We start from the raw sequence: 17,863 nt of genomic DNA on the forward strand, positions 1-17,863 counted from the left end.
GTTTGATGTGCGAAGCTCACTGTGTTTAAAATCCAAAGTGAGCCCCCCCCCTCCAAACCTAGCCTGTTTTCCCCTCACCTTTTTCTCTTCCCCTTTCTCTTTATTCTTTTCTTAGGATGGGAGAGGATAGCTGAAACTCACTCCCAGAGAGGCAAAACAACACACACACACGTTGGGTCATTTCTTGAAGTAATTTCCTTGTCAGTGAAATCCAGACTCAGAGAACAGGGGGTGTGAGGGGAAAGAGGGAAGAAGGGGTTTCATTTAAAAAATAAAAAAAAATGACCTCTGATTTGGAGATCATATTGGAGGAACACTGGAGTTTTTCGAGTGCAATTTCATTTTCAACTCGCTCTCCCTCCTGAACACACTCACACAACATATAAAGTCATATTTGTGCATACTTGCATTTAGGCTGTGTACAGAACATGAATCTAAAGCATATTTAAATGACATTTTGTCTCCTAAGTATTCTGGGAACTTTAGCTTACTCTTCACAGAACTATAATTCCCAAGAAGTCAGCAGCCACCAGTTCTACATAGCTGCTCTCAAGTCTATAGGCGCTCACAACAAAAGTTTGCTAACAGGGCTAGTAAACAAGGATGTTTGTAGGAGCACTGAGCAGGAGAGTTTAAGGTTGAGGCCCAGAGTGCTGTGTTTCCACATATATAGGATCAAGAGACATGCACAGCAAGGCAGCAGGAACAGTGGTGAACAACACCTATGCCTTGTGGATCAGGGGAATGCTGTGGATGTAATGTATCCAGATTTTAGTATGGCTTTTTGAAAAAGTCCCCCATGATTTTCTTGCAGTAAAGCTGGTAAAATGTGGGCTGGACAATGTTACTGCTAAGTGCATTTGTAGCTGGTTGATTGACCCAACTCAAAGAGTGCCCACTAATAGTTCCTTGTCATGCCTCAAAAAAAATGACAAGTGGGGTGTCATGGAGTTCTGCTCTAGGCCTGGAGGTGCTCAATATCCTTATAAATGATTTGGATTACGGAGTTGAGGGGATGCTAATAGACTTTGCAGATGACACCAAACTGGGAGGGGTAGCTAACATCTCAGAAGGTTGAATCAGGATTCAGCACGACCTTAACAAAATGAATTTCAGTAGGGACTAATGCAAGGTTCTGCACTTAGGCAGATACACAGTTATGGGATGTGGGGATACCTGACTTCATAGCAGTACATGTGAAAAGGATCTTAGTAAAGCACAAGCTTAACGTGTCAATAGTGTGATGCAGCAGCAAAAAAAAGCTAGTGCTATTCTAGGATGTATCAACAGAAGTATAATGTCCAGATTGCGGGATGCCATAGTACTGCTCTAGTCTACCTTGGTCAGAACCCACCTGGAATACTGTGTCTAGTTCTGGGAACCACAGTTTAAGGGTACAGTATTGACAAGCTGGAATGGGTGCAGAGAACACCGACCCAAATTATAATGCGTTGGAAACCAAGTCTGATTAGGAACAGTTCAGAGAGTTGGGTGTGTTTAGCCTGGAGAAAAGAATATGGAGAGGTGAGATGATAGCTATCTTCCGATAGCTGAAGGGCTGTCACATGGATGATGGAGCAAGCTTGCTTTCTCCTGTTCCAGAGGGGAGCACCCAAACCAGTGGATTCAAATTACAATAAAGGAGATTCCAACTAAACAGGAGGAAGAACCTTCTGGCACTAAGAGCTGTACAATAGTGAAACTGACTCCCTCGGAAGGTGGTGGACTCTCCTGAACTGGAGATGTTTCAGCAGAGGTTGGGTGGCCATCTGCTAGGGGTTCTTTAGCTGTGATCCTGCATTGCATGGGCTAGATGACACTTCTGTGATATTGTTTAGAATGAGAACATAGGAAGTTGCCTTATAGCAAGTCAAATCCTTGGTCCATCTAGCTCAGCATTGTCTACCATGATTTGCAACAGATCTCTAGGCAAGGACACACTCCCTGTCCTACCTGGAGATGTTGAGAGTTGAAGCTGCGACCTTCTGCATGCAAATGTCCTACCACTAAACTACAGACCTGATGTTTTAACCACTACAGGACACCCCTTTCAGCCGCATCATGCAAGAGAGCTTCAAAAACGAAAGCATTGTCTATAAATGAGACAGCATGTCCTTAAAAGGGACATAATAACTTAATTCACAGAATAAACGATTCACGGAATAAAATAAGAATGCAAAAGTCTAATGGATGAGGCCAGCGGCCCCATCTAGTTGAGCATCCTGTTCTCACAAGGGCCAATCACATGCTTACAGGGAACCCTTGAGCAGGACCTGTGTCAAACAACACTCCTGCCTTGCTGTGGTTTCCAGCAACTAGTATTCAGAAGCATTGCAGCTTCTGATCGTGGAAGCAGAACATAGACATCATGGCTACCAGCCAGGATAATCTTATTCCCCCATGATTTTGTCTAATCCAGGGGTCAGCAAACTTTTTCAGCAGGGGGCCGGTCCACTGTCCCTCAGACCTTGTGGGGGGACCGGACTATATTTTGGGGGGGAAAGAAAAAAAGAATGAATTCCTATGTCCCACAAATAACCCAGAGATGCATTTTAAATAAAAGCACACATTCTACTCATGTAAAAACATGCTGATTTCCGGACCCTCTGCGGGCCAGATTTAGAAGGCTATTGGGCCACATCTGGCCTCCCAGCCTTAGTTTGCCTACCCATGGTCTAATCCTTTTTTAAAGCCATCAAAGATGCTGGCCAGTTCCTTAGTTTCAGTATGCACCGTGTAAATGAGTACTTTCTCTTGCCAGTCCTGAATCTTCCAACTTTCAGCTTCATTGGTCATCCCTGAGTCCTTGTGTTACGATAAAGTGAGGGAGAGAAAAATATATATCTCCGCTGTCTCCATATCATACGTAATTTTAAATACTTCTATCATGTTGTCTCATTCAGAAATGAAGAAAATAATATTGAGTTCTTCCTCCTTCTAATACATTGTCAGATGTCAGAAGTGTTGCAGCGGTGGAGGTGATGCGTGGGGTGGGGGTGGGGGGAATACACCAGTGTCAAGTATATGGATCCATTAGAGTGCTTGGGTTTGTTTTTTTATTTCCTTCTGGTCTCTTAATCCAGTCCATCCTCATTTCTTCTGCCCCATCAGGCTCCTCCTGACCATACTTCCATAACCTCCCGTGCCTCCCTGAGATACCCAAATTCCCCCAGCACACAATTTTTCTTTTGTAGCCTTTATGTTCCACCATGTGCGTGCACACACACATTAAAAAAAATGAAAAAGAAGAAAAATGGGGGTGGGAAAGAGCCAGTAATGTTTCCACAAGCTGGCATTTCCTAACTAAAGAAAGTTATTGATGTACAAAGCCAGTTTTTTTTAGTGTGGCAAGAAAATCAATAAACCAGGAAATATGGCTTTGTCAAGTGTTGCCCAGGTAGTCTTTCTGGGAAATCCTTTACTGCCTCTCAGACGGTCGCAGGAGTTGTTGTTTTGTCTTAAGAGCTCGCTCCAGATCCCAAACTCTGCCTTCTGTATGAAGTACTGACATTCTTCCACCCTCTAGTGACAGCAACAGAAAAAGGCAAAAGGTTTGGAGTTCCCCTCTGCTGCTTTCTCTCCTCTTGTTTCCTTTTGCAAAATAATAATTTTGCCTCTGCTACACACACTTGGTTCACCCTCTTTGGAAACTGTTAAATTTCATTTGTGTGCGATGGCGGGAGGGGGAGAAAGATCTTGAGACTTTTGCCAGAACCTTGCAAACTAAGCAATCTATCAAAAGTTTTGTCTCAGTTATTTTATTTTTAAAAAAAGGAAATATAGAAATAACACATGAAAAGTTACCACCAAAAAAAAAAAAAACCGAGAGAGATGGAGGGGTTTTTTAAACTAGATGGACTGTGAAGACCAGAGCTTAGAAGTCTGGATTCTTTTTGAGGGATCTCCAAGGCCAATGAAATAAAGCAAAACTGAATGGCGGTTGAAGAGAGCAGCGCACTACCTTATAGGGCTGTTGCAGAGATCAAATATAGGGTTGAGATGCCAACCCTGAACTCCTTTGAGAAAAGGTGGCGGAAATCCTCAATGATACATTGGGCAATACACATGGGAATGATTGTGGAATACGGACATAAAATCCACAGCATGCTATGGTTTAAGAGAAAACTATAGAAAAGTGTTTTATCAATGGTATCTAACACCGAGAAAATAGGCAAAAATATATAAATCAAAAATGTTGGAAATGCAAAGAGAAAGAAGGTACTTTTTATCATATGTGGTGGTCTTGTAGCAGGGTTAAAGCTTACTGGGAAATGATATATAATGAATTGAAAAAGATGTTGAAAATAAGATTTGTAAAAAGAAGAAGAAGAAGCTTTTCTTTTGGGAATTATAGGGGCAGAACTACCCAAACGGTATAGAAATTTATTCACGTATGCGACTACAGTGACAAGAATGTTATTTGCCCAAAAATGGAAAGAAGAAGCCCCGACGGAAGAAGAGTAGATACAAAAACTTATGCAGAAATGGTGAAACTTACTGGAAAAATAAGAAATAAAGATAACAAACTTTTTATAAATGAATAGAAATGGTTTATTGAATATTTACAAACTAACTATAAACAAATAAGAACATTGGCAGGATTATTGTAATAACCTGCAATTTTATAAGAGTCAATATTTAAAGTACATGAATAAATGAGTAAGTTAATTTAGAATATGCAGGAAATATAAAAAATAAATTTAAGGAACTGCAGGAAGAGGGGGAAGGAAGTCGAGTTTTGAAATGTTAAAATGATTGGGAAACTATTGAAATGTATATAACTGAAAATCATAAATTAAAAAAATGGGAAAGAATGGGGAAACACTTGGGGAAGAATATCACCTGGATTCTGAGGAATAAATAAATGGCAAAATTTTGTTAATAATGGAGAAAAGAGGAACACATGCTTTCCACTCATCCACCTCTCCACTTGTTCCACCATTGCGCTAATGTTACCCAAATCAGTAACTTTGGGAAGAAGACAGGAGAACAAGACTGCAAGAGTTCCAGATGCACATTGAGGGCAGTTGGCAGGCAACTTACCTTGGGGGTAGAACGCTTTCTTCGGTTCGTCCATCTCTATTTGTCACGTCCCCAAACAGAGCATCCATGGGGCAGAGGAGGAGGGAAGCAGAAAGGGACAAAAAGGTGGAGATAGTTAGCAACTAAGCCTAGCCTTTGAGAAGAGCTCATACAGTGGTACCTCTGGTTATGAACACTTCTGGTTATGAACGCTTCAGGTTACGAGCTCCACTAACCCAGAAGTACATAGCTGCTTCTGGTTGCAAACTTTGCCCCAGGATGCGAACGGAAATCGCGCGTCACAGGCGCGCACACAGCGGCAGACCCCATTAGCAAAAGTGCGCCTCAGGATAAGAACGGTTTCAGCCTAAGAACGGACCTCCAGAACGAATTAAGTTCGTAACCAGTGGTACCACTGTATCTCCTGCAGATTCTTAAGTTCTACAAATGCTATCAGAAAGGCCCTGCATAGATAGAACTTTTTAAATGTTTGTAACCTCTTTTTCAACTAAATGTCTCAAAGGAGACCTAAATAGACATACTAAAAGCAATACAATTTTTAAAGCTACTATGTTGTATTATTACATACAATGAAAATGTAATGATGCCATCATGCTGCAGTCTGCTTGGCCACAGACATGTGGCATTGAAAACTGGACTCTCAGAACCGCTGAGCCATTGCGGGATGGGCAGTTGGGTGGGCAGCTCAGGCAAGCAGCCCAGGTGAGCTGTGGAGGTTTGGCATGGTCTAAGAGAGGGAGGAAGTGAGAGGTGGACCATAAAGAAGGCTGATTGCTTTTGAATTATGGAGCTGGAGGAGACTCTTGAGAGTCCCCTGGACTGCAAGAAGATCAAACCTCTCCATTCTTAAGGAAATCAGCCCTGAGTGCCCACTGGAAGGACAGATCCTGAAGCTGAGACTCCAATACTTTGGCCACCTCATGAGAAGAGAAGACTCCCTGGAAAAGACCCTGATGTTGGGAAAGATGGCGGGCACAAAGAGAAGGGGACGATAGAGGACGAGATGGTTGGACAGTGTTCTTGAAGCTACCAGCATGAGTTTGACCAAACTGCGGGAGGCAGTGGAAGACAGGAGTGCCTGGCATGCTCTGGTCCATGGGGTCACGAAGAGTCGGACATGACTAAACGACTAAACAACAACAACAAGAGAGGGAGGGGTGGCTTTGTTGAGCTCTAGGGGGGTGGGGGGTGCTATGGCAAGGAGTAAAGGGAGAAGCAGGTAGTTAAGTTGCCGTTTCCAAAGAAGCAGTCAGGGATTGTGTCTGGAACCATCATTTGCATACAAATCATGTGCTCTGCCACTGCACTCTGGCACTGCACTGAATGCAGTGCACCTGTCCTACCTGCCTCCCTCTATGCCCTGCCAGGGACACTTGACCATCTTCCCACCTGTCCTAATGCCAGTTATTTTTCCTGGAGAAGTATAAGAGAGCCATCTCTTGAACCACTTACATTTCTTTTAACATCTCCTTGTTTCACAGCAAGCCTCACGTCCAACAATATCACACCCATGTCATCCTCTAAGCTGTTTGGATCTTCCAGTTTTAGGGTCAACTCACTAGTCCTAAAAGCGGGAAAGAAGAGTTTATTTAGCCAAAGACTGCCTTTAAGATCACAGCAGACAGCCATCAACTATTAGATGGTGCCACTAAGATGATATTTTGGTTCTCCATAGCCTGTTACTATTAATGTGCACGATTTACATATTATTTAAATGAGCAGAGGTGGGGCAGTTTTGGCTTTCCAGGTCTTGCTAGACTACATCTCCCATTAATCCTGACCATTAGCTATGCTGCCTGAGGCTGATGGGAATTGGAGTCCAACAACATTTGGAGGACAACTGTTTTGCCAGCCCTCTTCTAGAGCAGTCATTATAAAGAAAAAGGCAGGTGTCTGCATGAGAGACCAAAGGAAATAGAAAGAAGAATGGACAAAGTTTTGAGGCCAAGGTAATAAATAATAATAATAATAATAATTTATTTATACCCCGCCCATCAGGCTGAGTTTCCCCAGCCACTCTGAGCGGCTCCCAACATCATCATCATCATCATCATCATCATAATAACAACAACAATGCGATAAAACATCAGACATTAAAAACTTCCCTAAACAAGGCTGCCTTCAGATGTCTTCTAAAAGTCAGATAGTTGTTTATTTCTTTGACATCTGATGGGAGGGCCTTCCACAGGACCACTACTGAGAAGGCCCTCTGCATGGTTCCCAGTAACCTCACTTCTCGCAGTAAGGGAACTGCCAGAAGGCCCTCAGAGCTGGACCTCAGAGACCAGGCTGAATGATGGGGGTGGAATCACAGTGACTTAGAGTTGCACCCACACTTTGTGTACCATAGAGCTTATATGAATTTAGAGACAAACATTATTAACAAAATTCTAATTTGAATTTGCTTGCAATATTTCTTTCATAAATTTGAGAAAGGGTATTGACACAAGTAAAAAGAATTTGTACAGACCTATACAGGGTATTGAAATAAGTATATTGCTGTAAATATACAGTGGTACCTTGGTTCTCGAACTTCCGAATGGTTTGACTTCCTAAACGTTTGAAAACCAAGGCTTTCAATTTGTGCAGGCGCCCTGGAAACAATAGCCAACAACTGCATCGGATGTTCGGCTTCCGAAAAATGTTCAGAAACCAGAACATTCAGGAGCCGAAACATTTGAGTATCAAGGCGTTTGAGAACCAAAGTTCCACTGTATATGAATTTAGGGAACTAAATGCTTATCATTGTCCTAATTTGTTTTTGTTTTTTTGTTTGGGAGGGTCATTATTATTTTTCCCAATTTCCTAATTCTTCATTTAAGACTCTTAGAGGAAACATAATATCAATTTCTAAATAATATCGCCTTAAAATTCAAATGCAAGCTGTAAATTTGAAGAGTTTATGCATTCCTCATGGTTTAATTTTAAAAGAAAAAGAAAGAAAGAAAGATTCAGCAAGCTAAATTAGAATTCTGTAAGTTTTAGCATTTCAGGTCTCACAGAATGGATAACCAGCATCCCTAAGTAAATCAAATTAATGTTTAATAAGTTCTAAGTATACCTGTTCAGTTCCAGTTCACCCAGCATGACAACCGCTGAACCCATGAAGTCTGAAGAGGTTAAATCTCGATCATACACCTGATGCATATGGAAACAGGAGAAGTGGAAAAAGATATGTATCTGGACACCTGGAAACAATTTCTGCGTTTCAGATAAAAGAGCTATTTGTTCTCATTTAGGTCTACGTCAGGCTCTACAATTCACGTGAAAAGCAACTGTTGATTGCATTTTTTATTGTTGTTTATTGGCCTGGTTCAAAACACCAAGCTGTGGTTTGTTTAGATAGCATGTGGCTTGTTTGAATGCCTGAACCGAGACAAGCAGACTAACCTGGCTTGTTATCTTGAAATGATGCAAAGCCAGGGTTTGTTGTTGGTTTACAAACCTTGGCTTGCTTTAAACTCTACTTTGGCATTGGTTTGAGCCCAACTATTCTGTTCAGTCATGCTTTGTTTGGCTATCCCAGTTCAGATATTCAACAGGCTATAGGCAAGACAACTGGAAAACAAACCCAGCTTTGGAGAAGCAAATTGGCCTGTGTTTGCTCATCTGAGAGATGGCTCGATGTTTGTTGAGCAAACCATGGTTTCATGTTAAGTGTAAATAAAGCCACTGAGAAGTTTTCAGGTGTATTCATAGCACTTCTCCCCCCCCCAAAAAAAAAAAAACAACAACCCCTCAATATATTTTGTTCACTTTTGTCAACAAAACAACTCAAATTTTCCCTAAAACCAATTTGTAATTATTATTATTTTAAATGCAGTTTTGGAAGTTTCAAACAAAAACCATGAACACATTTTTTCTTTTAAAAAATACTCAAAAGAAATAAGAAAACCTGACAAGCTGTTAACTTTTAAAGTTGCTAGTTTTTTGTTTGTTTTTTAAGGGATAAAGCTTGCCTTTGCCACCCTCAGACAGATGGTTCCTAACATACCGATAGTTAAAAGTATTCATTGAGATTATGCCCAGAAATAGGTGTTTTTTCTATAGGCAGTGCTTGCAACTGCTATTACGAAGGCTTGTTCTATGGATAAGAGACAGTTTTCAACAGAAAGTTAGGACTATAAGCTCCTTTGTACCAAAGTCAAGCTCCTTTAGCTGAGATTCCTGCATTGCAGGGGGTTAGGCTAGATGACCGTTGGCCCTTCCAACTCTATGATTCTATGCTTCTGATCCATCTAGCTCAGCACTATCTTCACAGACTGGCAGGGGCTCTCCAGAGTTTCAAAAACAAGTCTTTCCTAACCCAATGTTGAAATGCCTTTGAAATACACTTGGAGTCGAGAGTGGATTTCATGCTCTTTATTCAGCTCATAGTAGTGAGGAATGGAAGTTCCCCTGAAATGTCTGCTTTATATACATTATTTACACAATGGGCCCCACGTGATTGGCTAATTCTGGGATTCTCCTGTAGGCCAATCAGGTTGTGGATTCACTTCCATCTGGAGTTGGATTGGGTGGCTCCTGCGGACCAATCAGACTGCTGCATTCTGGATCCTATTGTTCTAGGACCAATCAGACTTTTGCATTTTGGATCCTATTCAACTCATGGAATGAACCCAAAGCCTTCTCTGCATGAAAAACATGAAATTGCTGACAGAAGAATACAAACCTTGCCTATTATGTACAGATTTGGGGGGGGGGGTTCCTCCCATCACCACTGGTAGTTAGGCAGGCTTTTGAAATACTATAAAAATCTAGCTCCTTCCTATTAAGAGTGACACTCCTGAGAAAATGCTGATCTGGTCTTGCTTTCTTTCCATCAGGAAAAGAACTATGCTGAGAATTAGAACCTATCTAGATATACAGGAAATGGTCTGGGGGTTGCTATGTAGTAAACTCTACTTATGGGTGAAGGGCTACAATAGATTAGTCTATGGGCACTCTGAGTAGAAACTCATTCTGTCTACAAATATGTTAACCCAGAGAAAAAACACAGAGTGGAATTGCAAAGTTCCAGGGCCATTCTCAAATTGAATCAACGTCAGTCGAGAACATCATCTGTTCTGCATTTTCAAGATGCCATCTGCTTGTAGACAGCACATCTCAAAGATAATTCCTCAGGTGTGAGAGGTTTCATTTGTGTATTTATTTTATCTACGAGCCACCCGTAACATGTGTCTGCGGAGCGATGAACAAATGATAAATAAGACCATTTAAAACGAGAATCTCAAATGCACACTAAAATCTAGCATAGCTATAACCAGACTCTTCTCTGAGATGGGGGCTGAGATGTCAAGCCACTTTGAGAACTGTAGCTCTGTAAGGGGATTTGGAGATCACCAAATGACTCTCAGCAGCACCCTTCACAAGCCACAGATCCCAGGATTTTGGGGGGCAGGTGCCATGACTGTTCATAGTGGTATAACACTGCTTTAAACACTTGGGGCCCAAGTGAAGCTCCTAGACTACCTTCCCATACCCTCCAACATTTCTCTGATGATAACAGGGACATTCAAAGACAACCTCATATACAGTGCACCGCAGCAATCCAGAGAGGATGGTTGCCAGAGCATGGATCATCAAAGAAAAGTTATCAGCATCCCGATAGGGTTGTCATACCTGAGGTTCTAGCTTAATGTGGTCAAAAGCCAGCCTTCCCCAGGCCATTTTAAACAAAATTCAGCGGCCGCTTACCTTCACGCAGAGTCTCTGGTCAAGGGCCTGTATTGGAATTATGACAGTTTCATTCCAAACAGGGTTCAGGTTCTTATAGATGACTTTGCTTTTGAAAAGCGTTTTCCCATTCAGCTGAAACTTCACATAAGGGTCACTCGTACCTGAACAAGGAAAGAACGAAAATTCAGTTGATCTAGAAAACATTATCCCAGCTATCAGGTTAAACCAATAATTCCCAAACGGTGTATCTTGGCACTCTACAATGAGAAGAGGATTAAGTTAATTAAGGGACCTCTCCAGATGTCCTTTTTATCGTACATTCGTGGTGATTTGTGATTGTGATGGTATCAGTGCTGTTAGAGATGGAACTGGTGTTGTTACTCGTTCCGCATTTGTAAGAAATCAAACTTTTAATGTGGCGCCACCCACACTTCGGAACTCCCTGCCGATTGGCATCAGGCAAACTCCTTTGCTGTTTTCTTTTTAGCACCTGCTAAAAACTTTTCCCCTGTTCCTGCCAACCTAGCAATTCAAAAGCACGTCAAACTACAAGTAGATAAATAGGTTACGCTCTGGCAGGAAGGTAAACGGCATTTCCGTGCGCTGCTCTGGTTCGCCAGAAGTGGCTTTGTCATACTGGCCACATGACCCAGAAGCTGTGTGCGGACAAACACCGGCTCCCTCGGCCAGTAAAGCTAAATGAGCGCCACAACCCCAGAGTCGTGTGTCACTGGACCTAATGGCCAGGGGTCCCTTTACCTTTACCTTACCCAGAAATCTAGAATGCTGACAATGTGTTTTGATCTGGCTTTCAGCTTATTGCTGGTTTTTATTATTTTTTGAGGTTTTGAAATCTTGTTTTTAACTGGGCTTTTTTTTGCTGAAAATTTCATTGTTTTATTCTTTCCACGAAACACGTTGAGGTTTGTTTTGCTTTTACAATCAAGATATATAAATATATTGTAAGGAATAATTAATACATAACGCACGACCACTTTCAGCACTGTTTATTTAACAAAATTTATGTGCCACTTGACTGTAAGAAAACCTCTGATTGGTTTCCAAGTTTATAAATGGATTGATTTCTTGCAAGTGCGGAATGAGTATTGTGTGCCACCTCCTCAGATCGAAGCAGTTGAGTGGCTGAATATGGGACAAGGCAGTTCTGCTCTCAATATTGCCGGTGCCTGCAACAGTTTTGGGGGGACATACTGCTTTGCTTCCAGTCGTTGTATGTTTTCACACATTTCTGCCCTGTCCATTCCCACCTCAGTCAGAGAAAGAGAGAGACAGAGAGATGCCATGTTCTATTCACGTCATATATTTAAAGCACTATGATTCCACTTTAAACAGTCATGGCTCCTCCTAAGGAATTCTGGGAGCTGTAGTTAAGGGTGCTAACAGTTGTTAGGAGACCCCTATTCCCCTTACAGAGCTACAATTCCCAGAGTTCCCTCTCAAGATAAGCAGCCCTGGGAATTGCAGCTCAGTGAGGGGAATAGGGGCCTCCTAACAACACTAAGCACCCTTAACAAACTACAGCTCCCAGAATTCTTTGGGGGAAAACCAAAGCATCATCATAGTGCTTTAAATATGTGGTGGGAATGCACCCATAGGCTCCTGTGGATCAGCCAACTTAGAACTGGATATCCCTTTATTTAATGCAAGGGAAGAGAAACTACTATCATTGCACATTCACAGAAGGAAGGGCAAAGCTCCACAGATAATACCGCTGAGCGTTAAGCATTTCCAATAACCTTCCAGAGGATGTTTCAACGCTTAGAAATGAGATGAACAGAGGTGATTTGCCTTACGTTCTATTGTTAATTTCTCTTAAATATTCCGGTCCCTTCTCTCCTTTCTTAAAAATAAAATAAAGGAAGGGGAGACAAGAAGGCTCAAGAGAAGAGCCGGCCTTTATCTCCCTGATAAGCAGAGGCTGCCAGCATATTAATAATAATTAAAGAAGAAGAAGTCCCTCAACTATTAACTACATTAAAAAGGCTATATCTGGAGGAGGCCAGGGAAGCAACTGGTAGAATGAAAACATGAATAAGGAGATTGAAGGCAGGTTGGTCCAAACGCATTCACTTATCTGTTTCTTAAATGGAACAAGAACCGCACAACAAAGCACTTTTTAAAAAGAAGAAAGGAAATGAACAGAGACAATATGTTTTTTCAGCTAATGCAATATTCAATCCCCAAATAACCTCTCCTCTTCGAGAAGGGGATGAAAACATTCTCTGTGGGGATATTCTGCCTTTCTCACATCAACGTTGGAAGTTTTACGGTTGCCGGAACATCCCCACGGCTGCTACCCCGCCTTCCCTTACTGTAAAACAATGCCGTTCGTGCAAAACGAAGGGTTTTTGTTGTTTCTGTTAGTTTTCTTTTTTTTAAGCGTGCATTGGGGGGGACGGACGGGTTGGCGGGCGGTTGAGGGGGGTGGGCGGCGGGAGGCGAACTATAATGAAAGAGCCTTTTAATTAAATGAGATTGCCTCCCTGGGATCAGGACTTCATGCTTGTCAGCTTACTCTCAAAATAAACATCTCAGAAGCAGGGCCTCGGCGGTGTCACTTACGGAGGCAAAGCACGCCGGGTAATCCCTAGGTATCTTGACAGCTACATAATGTTCAAACTGTTTCACGGGTGAACGGCAGCACTTGCGTGAAAGAAAATATTAATGTCTGGAATTAATAGGGAGAAAAAGGGGGGACGGCGTTTGACAGCACCAAAACGGGGGGTGGGGGGTAGGAGTGTCAAGTTAGGAGAACGTTAATTGTGAGGAGGGAAATAATTGAGAGGCGCTGGGGGGGGGAGAAGAGGAGAGGCGAGAGAAAAGCAACGAACGCAGCAAGCGAGGGGGGCCTCTCTCTCAGCGCCCACCCCAGAAAAGAAGAAGAAGAAGAAGAAGAAGAAGAAGAAGAAGAAGAAGAAGAAGAAGAAGAAGAAATAATTGTCTCACTGTCAATAAAGTAACGTCTCTACTAGGCAAGCCAGCCAGGAGGAGGGGTGAGAAAGGAGAACAGGCGAAAGGAGGAAGGAGCCTCCGTCGCTTGAGATGGCGACGCCAAGGATGAACAAGTGATGGGCCGTCCGCGTCAGCCAACAGATGGGCTTTAACCCCGATAATCAGCAGCTTTGCAAATAACGGGCCTGAGAGGCATTTCCGTAAGCAGAGAGTCGGCTGCCGAGATCCGAACCGGTAACCAAGCGACTCCCCATTTCAAAATATGTCCATTTGGCCTTCCCTGCTGAGCTCTGAAATGATCTTTTCTCTAACCTGCGTGCTGCCGGCACAGCTATGTTTCCAGTCTGTGCCGAGATCCTACACAGTAGTCCAAGAACTTCAATTTTTAAATAAATATATGTTAACCTCCCCTCTATGCTTAGTGGCTAAAGAACATCTGTTTTTAATAGTAACAACAACAACAATAACAACAACAATAATTTATTTATACCCTGCCCATCTGCCTGGGTTTCCCCAGCCACAAATATACAGTTGTATCTTGGAAGTCAAATGGAATCTGTTCCAGAAGTCCCTTCGACTTCCAAAACGTTCGGAAACCAAAGCACGGCTTCTGATTAGCTGCAGGATTTTGAAAACCATTTGAAAACCGGAACACTCACTTCTGGGTTTCTATTGTTCAGGAGCCAATTTGTTTGGGAGCCAAGGTGTTCGAGATCCAAGGTACAACCATATATACTATACCTGAAACTGTTACATACAGCATATAATACCCATTTCCGCATTTGTAATGAAGGCTGAAGCCTTATCCTTGCCAGGGAATCGTTTGCCTGCGTCCCCAGGGCCGAAGAGAGAGAGCAAAAAGCACCAGGAAAGATTCTTCTTTGGAGAAAAAAAGTTTTATTGAAATCTGTGCACAGAGGTGGCCAGTGGGATCGTTCCCAAAAGACTGGCCCATAGATACAAATAAACAAGCATCTTTATACCTAAGAGTCTGCCCATCTCTTCCCACCTCTTCAAATTCTCCAATCAGCTGGCAAGGTTAAGCTTATTTCCTTATATGGTATATGGCTACTCGGCTAGCTAAGCCCCCCTCCTTCCCTTGTTTGTGTGTTCCTCTCTTGCGTTACTGCAGCAAAGAGCATGTGCAGAGAGTAGTTCCTGGTTTGCAGAGCTCAAGTAATTGCAGAGAGGAAGTAGCTCCCAGCTTGCAAAGCTAAAGCAATTGCGGTTTTGTTAGCTGCTTAACCACAACTGCAGAAGTTAGCTTAGGTGCAGATAGTATTGAGATTAACCCTTTCAATTCCCTCCTCTTCTTTTGGACAACCTATCTCCTAGGTTCGTCCTGGTCTCTTGGGTTTATAATCCTGGGGGAGAACAATAAGGGCCATGATATTTTATTTTTTTGCATCACACCTTGTAAGCATTGCACCAAGCAGGGTATACAGAGGCAAAGAAGCAAAAGGATTAATAGCGGCCCTGCTAATAATACCACAATATGCCTGAGCCAACTGCCATGAGGCAGCCAGAAATATAACCAACCCCATAGATCACCTCCTGTAGTTTTCAGCGGGTTCCTGGCTATCATTGTTTCCATGTGATCAATGGTGGCTGAAATGCTGACATTATTATCTGGGACATATCTATTTTATTGCTGAAGGGCCCACTGATACTCGTGCTCTATCAGCTGCCTTGCTTCTTGGGAGGTTGTGTCCCACCTCTCTAAGGAGGAGCCTATTATCTTAACCAATTTTCCCACCTGTCCTTGTGGATGCTTAATACTCTCATGATTTCCTCCCAACACACTGTATCCGAAAGGGGCTTCTCCCTCTACATATATTAACATATACCCACAGGAATATATATCCACCCTTGCAGAGGCCTGACACACAGAGTGACTATATCAAAGAGTTCTGGCCCCAATATCAAAAGTCCTGGCGGTGCCTTAAATTTTGCTGGGGAAAAAAAGTCTCTACGTTGGGGACGCTGCCCGCGGGCGTCCCTCCCATCCACTTGTCCAGCCGTCTGGCGCTCTTCTGGAGATGGTTAGCTTCAGAGGATCATCAGGATTTGGTGTAACTGTCCAATCTAAAATAGCCTTCTTCACTTAAGTGTGGTGGACCCAAGGGGTGAGGTAACAGCAGTGGGCCTGGGTCCACCTGTTAAGAAAGAGACAAAATCTCGGGAGAGTTACTGCACATAATTATCAAACTGCACATTTTGACTAGCATGGGGGGTTATTGCAAAACTGAGTGGACAAAGGCTGGTCCATTGTCAGATTCTATTAACCTAGGTAGTCCATAGCGGGGAATGATCTCCCTAAGCAGGCACCTGGTTACCTCTGGAGGTAAGCAAACCTCTTTCCTTCCATAAGGCTCCATGGGCATGTAAAGTCAGAAAGGCATACTTAGAATCAATATAAATGTTTATCTTCTGTCCCTTTGCTAGGGTCAGGGCTCTGGTGAGCGCTGTTATTTATGCCAGCCGGGCCGACGTTCCAGGCGGGAGTGGCTGCACTTCGATCACTTGGTCTTCGAAGGCTACCACTGCATAGCCTGCTTTTCGTTGTCCAGCCTTAACAAAGCTGCTTCCATCCACAAACCATGAAGGCCAGTGGGGGTTTGCTTCATCCTTGAGGTCAGGCCTGCTAAAATATTCTTCATCATCTTTGCTTGGGAGAGGAAATAGGTACCCTTCATGTCAAGCAGAGCTGGGACTGCATGCGGGGTCACACAAACAGTGTCTTGGCCAAAAATAAATTTGTCTGCTTTGTTCAGTAGGGTGGCTACTGCCACAACTGCTCTCATGCACGGCGGTAAGCCTTGTTCTGTAGGCGTCAGGCGCTCAGATAGGTATGCCACTGGCTGTTGCCAGCTTCCCAATTTTGGCACAAAACCCCTTTCGCCGTCCCTTGGTCCTCATCCACGAATAGAGTAAAGGGTTTCTCAGGGTTTGGGATGCCAAGCGCTGGGGCTTGCTGTAGTGCCCTCTTCAAATCCACGAAGGCTTGCTGTTGTTCTGTGCCTCAAACAAAGGGGTCTCTCTCAGTTCCTCTGGTTGACTCATGTAGAGGCTTGGCAATGATGCTGTAATTAAATATCCATATCCTACAAAATCCTGCAGACCCCAGAAAGCCACGGAGTTCTTTGGTTCTGGTATCAGGATAATAGCCTGCTTCCTTTCTTCACTGGTAACAAAAGGGTGTTCCACTGTGATTGGCATTGCCTCAAGATCCTATGTTGGAGCAGTCGCTCTAGATGCACCTACACTTCTTCAGTCGCCCTTCGTGGGATGGGATACTTATTTACTGCAACAGGATTGACAAATGGCTTGGGCTTCACAATTATTGGTGGGATATTCTTTGCCATTCCTGGGGGGTTCACTTGTTCCAGAATACTGGCGGGGATGGGTCCCTCCTCTTCTTTTACCATCATGAGGCGCCAGTACTCTCTCAGGGGTGCCTCCACAACCAGTTCCCCAAGTGACATAGTGGACAATGTAGCTTCTCCCGATGGCTTAAAAATAATTTGGGCTTGCAACTTTACCAACAAATCTCTTCCTAATAATAGAATAGGGCATTCTCTCTTCCAGTGCCCTTCCTGTCGGCAGATGGCGCACTGATTCCTCCCCAGACGGCTTCGCCCTCCTCCCCGGGCACTTCCTCTTTCCTGAGGGGTGGGTGTGGTAGCCTGTAATGCCATCAACTTCCTTGTTTGATACTTCTCCTTTTTTCTCTGGGCCTCCTCATCTCTCTAATTGTAAGTGGTTTGAGCTATTTCCAACATCTATTCCAGCCCATGGCCGATGAACCTCTTATGCTTCTGGATTTTTTTCTTTTGGCGAATATCGGACGCTGCCTGAGCTACAAAGGCAGCCTTTATAATGGGGCGTTGGCAATATCATCTGGGTTCTCCTCAAAGGTAGGGTTCTGATTTCTCCAATTGCACACATCAGCACTTGAAAAAGGCACATGTTGGACTGTATAAGTGCGTGGTGGTGCTTCCCCACCCTGTCCTGGGGGGGGGGGGCCTGGTGGGTCATACACTCTGCGTAGAGGCATCATTGCAGTCCCACCCTTTTTCTGTGCCTTATGGGACTTATAGAGGGACGCCCTGGTTGCTGCTTCTATCCATTTCTTCTGCCATTTCTTCCCTTGTGTTGGGGAACATCC

General features: G+C 43.4%; 1 protein-coding gene across 2 annotated transcripts in view; it reads right to left on the bottom strand.

The window, feature by feature from the left end:
* Positions 1 to 17,863, bottom strand: part of MCTP2 (multiple C2 and transmembrane domain containing 2) — a 117,279-nt gene that overhangs the window by 68,897 nt on the left and 30,519 nt on the right. For both annotated transcript variants that reach the window (XM_053364695.1, XM_053364694.1), the window contains 4 exons: positions 10,741 to 10,883; positions 8,105 to 8,181; positions 6,496 to 6,607; positions 5,044 to 5,079 (listed from right to left, as the gene is read on the bottom strand). In XM_053364695.1, coding sequence (XP_053220670.1) covers positions 5,044 to 5,079; positions 6,496 to 6,607; positions 8,105 to 8,181; positions 10,741 to 10,883 — 368 coding nt within the window. The remainder of the gene's footprint in view (positions 1 to 5,043; positions 5,080 to 6,495; positions 6,608 to 8,104; positions 8,182 to 10,740; positions 10,884 to 17,863) is intronic.

This window comes from Podarcis raffonei, chromosome 14 (genome assembly GCF_027172205.1).
Source record: "Podarcis raffonei isolate rPodRaf1 chromosome 14, rPodRaf1.pri, whole genome shotgun sequence".
Taxonomy (NCBI): domain Eukaryota; kingdom Metazoa; phylum Chordata; class Lepidosauria; order Squamata; family Lacertidae; genus Podarcis; species Podarcis raffonei.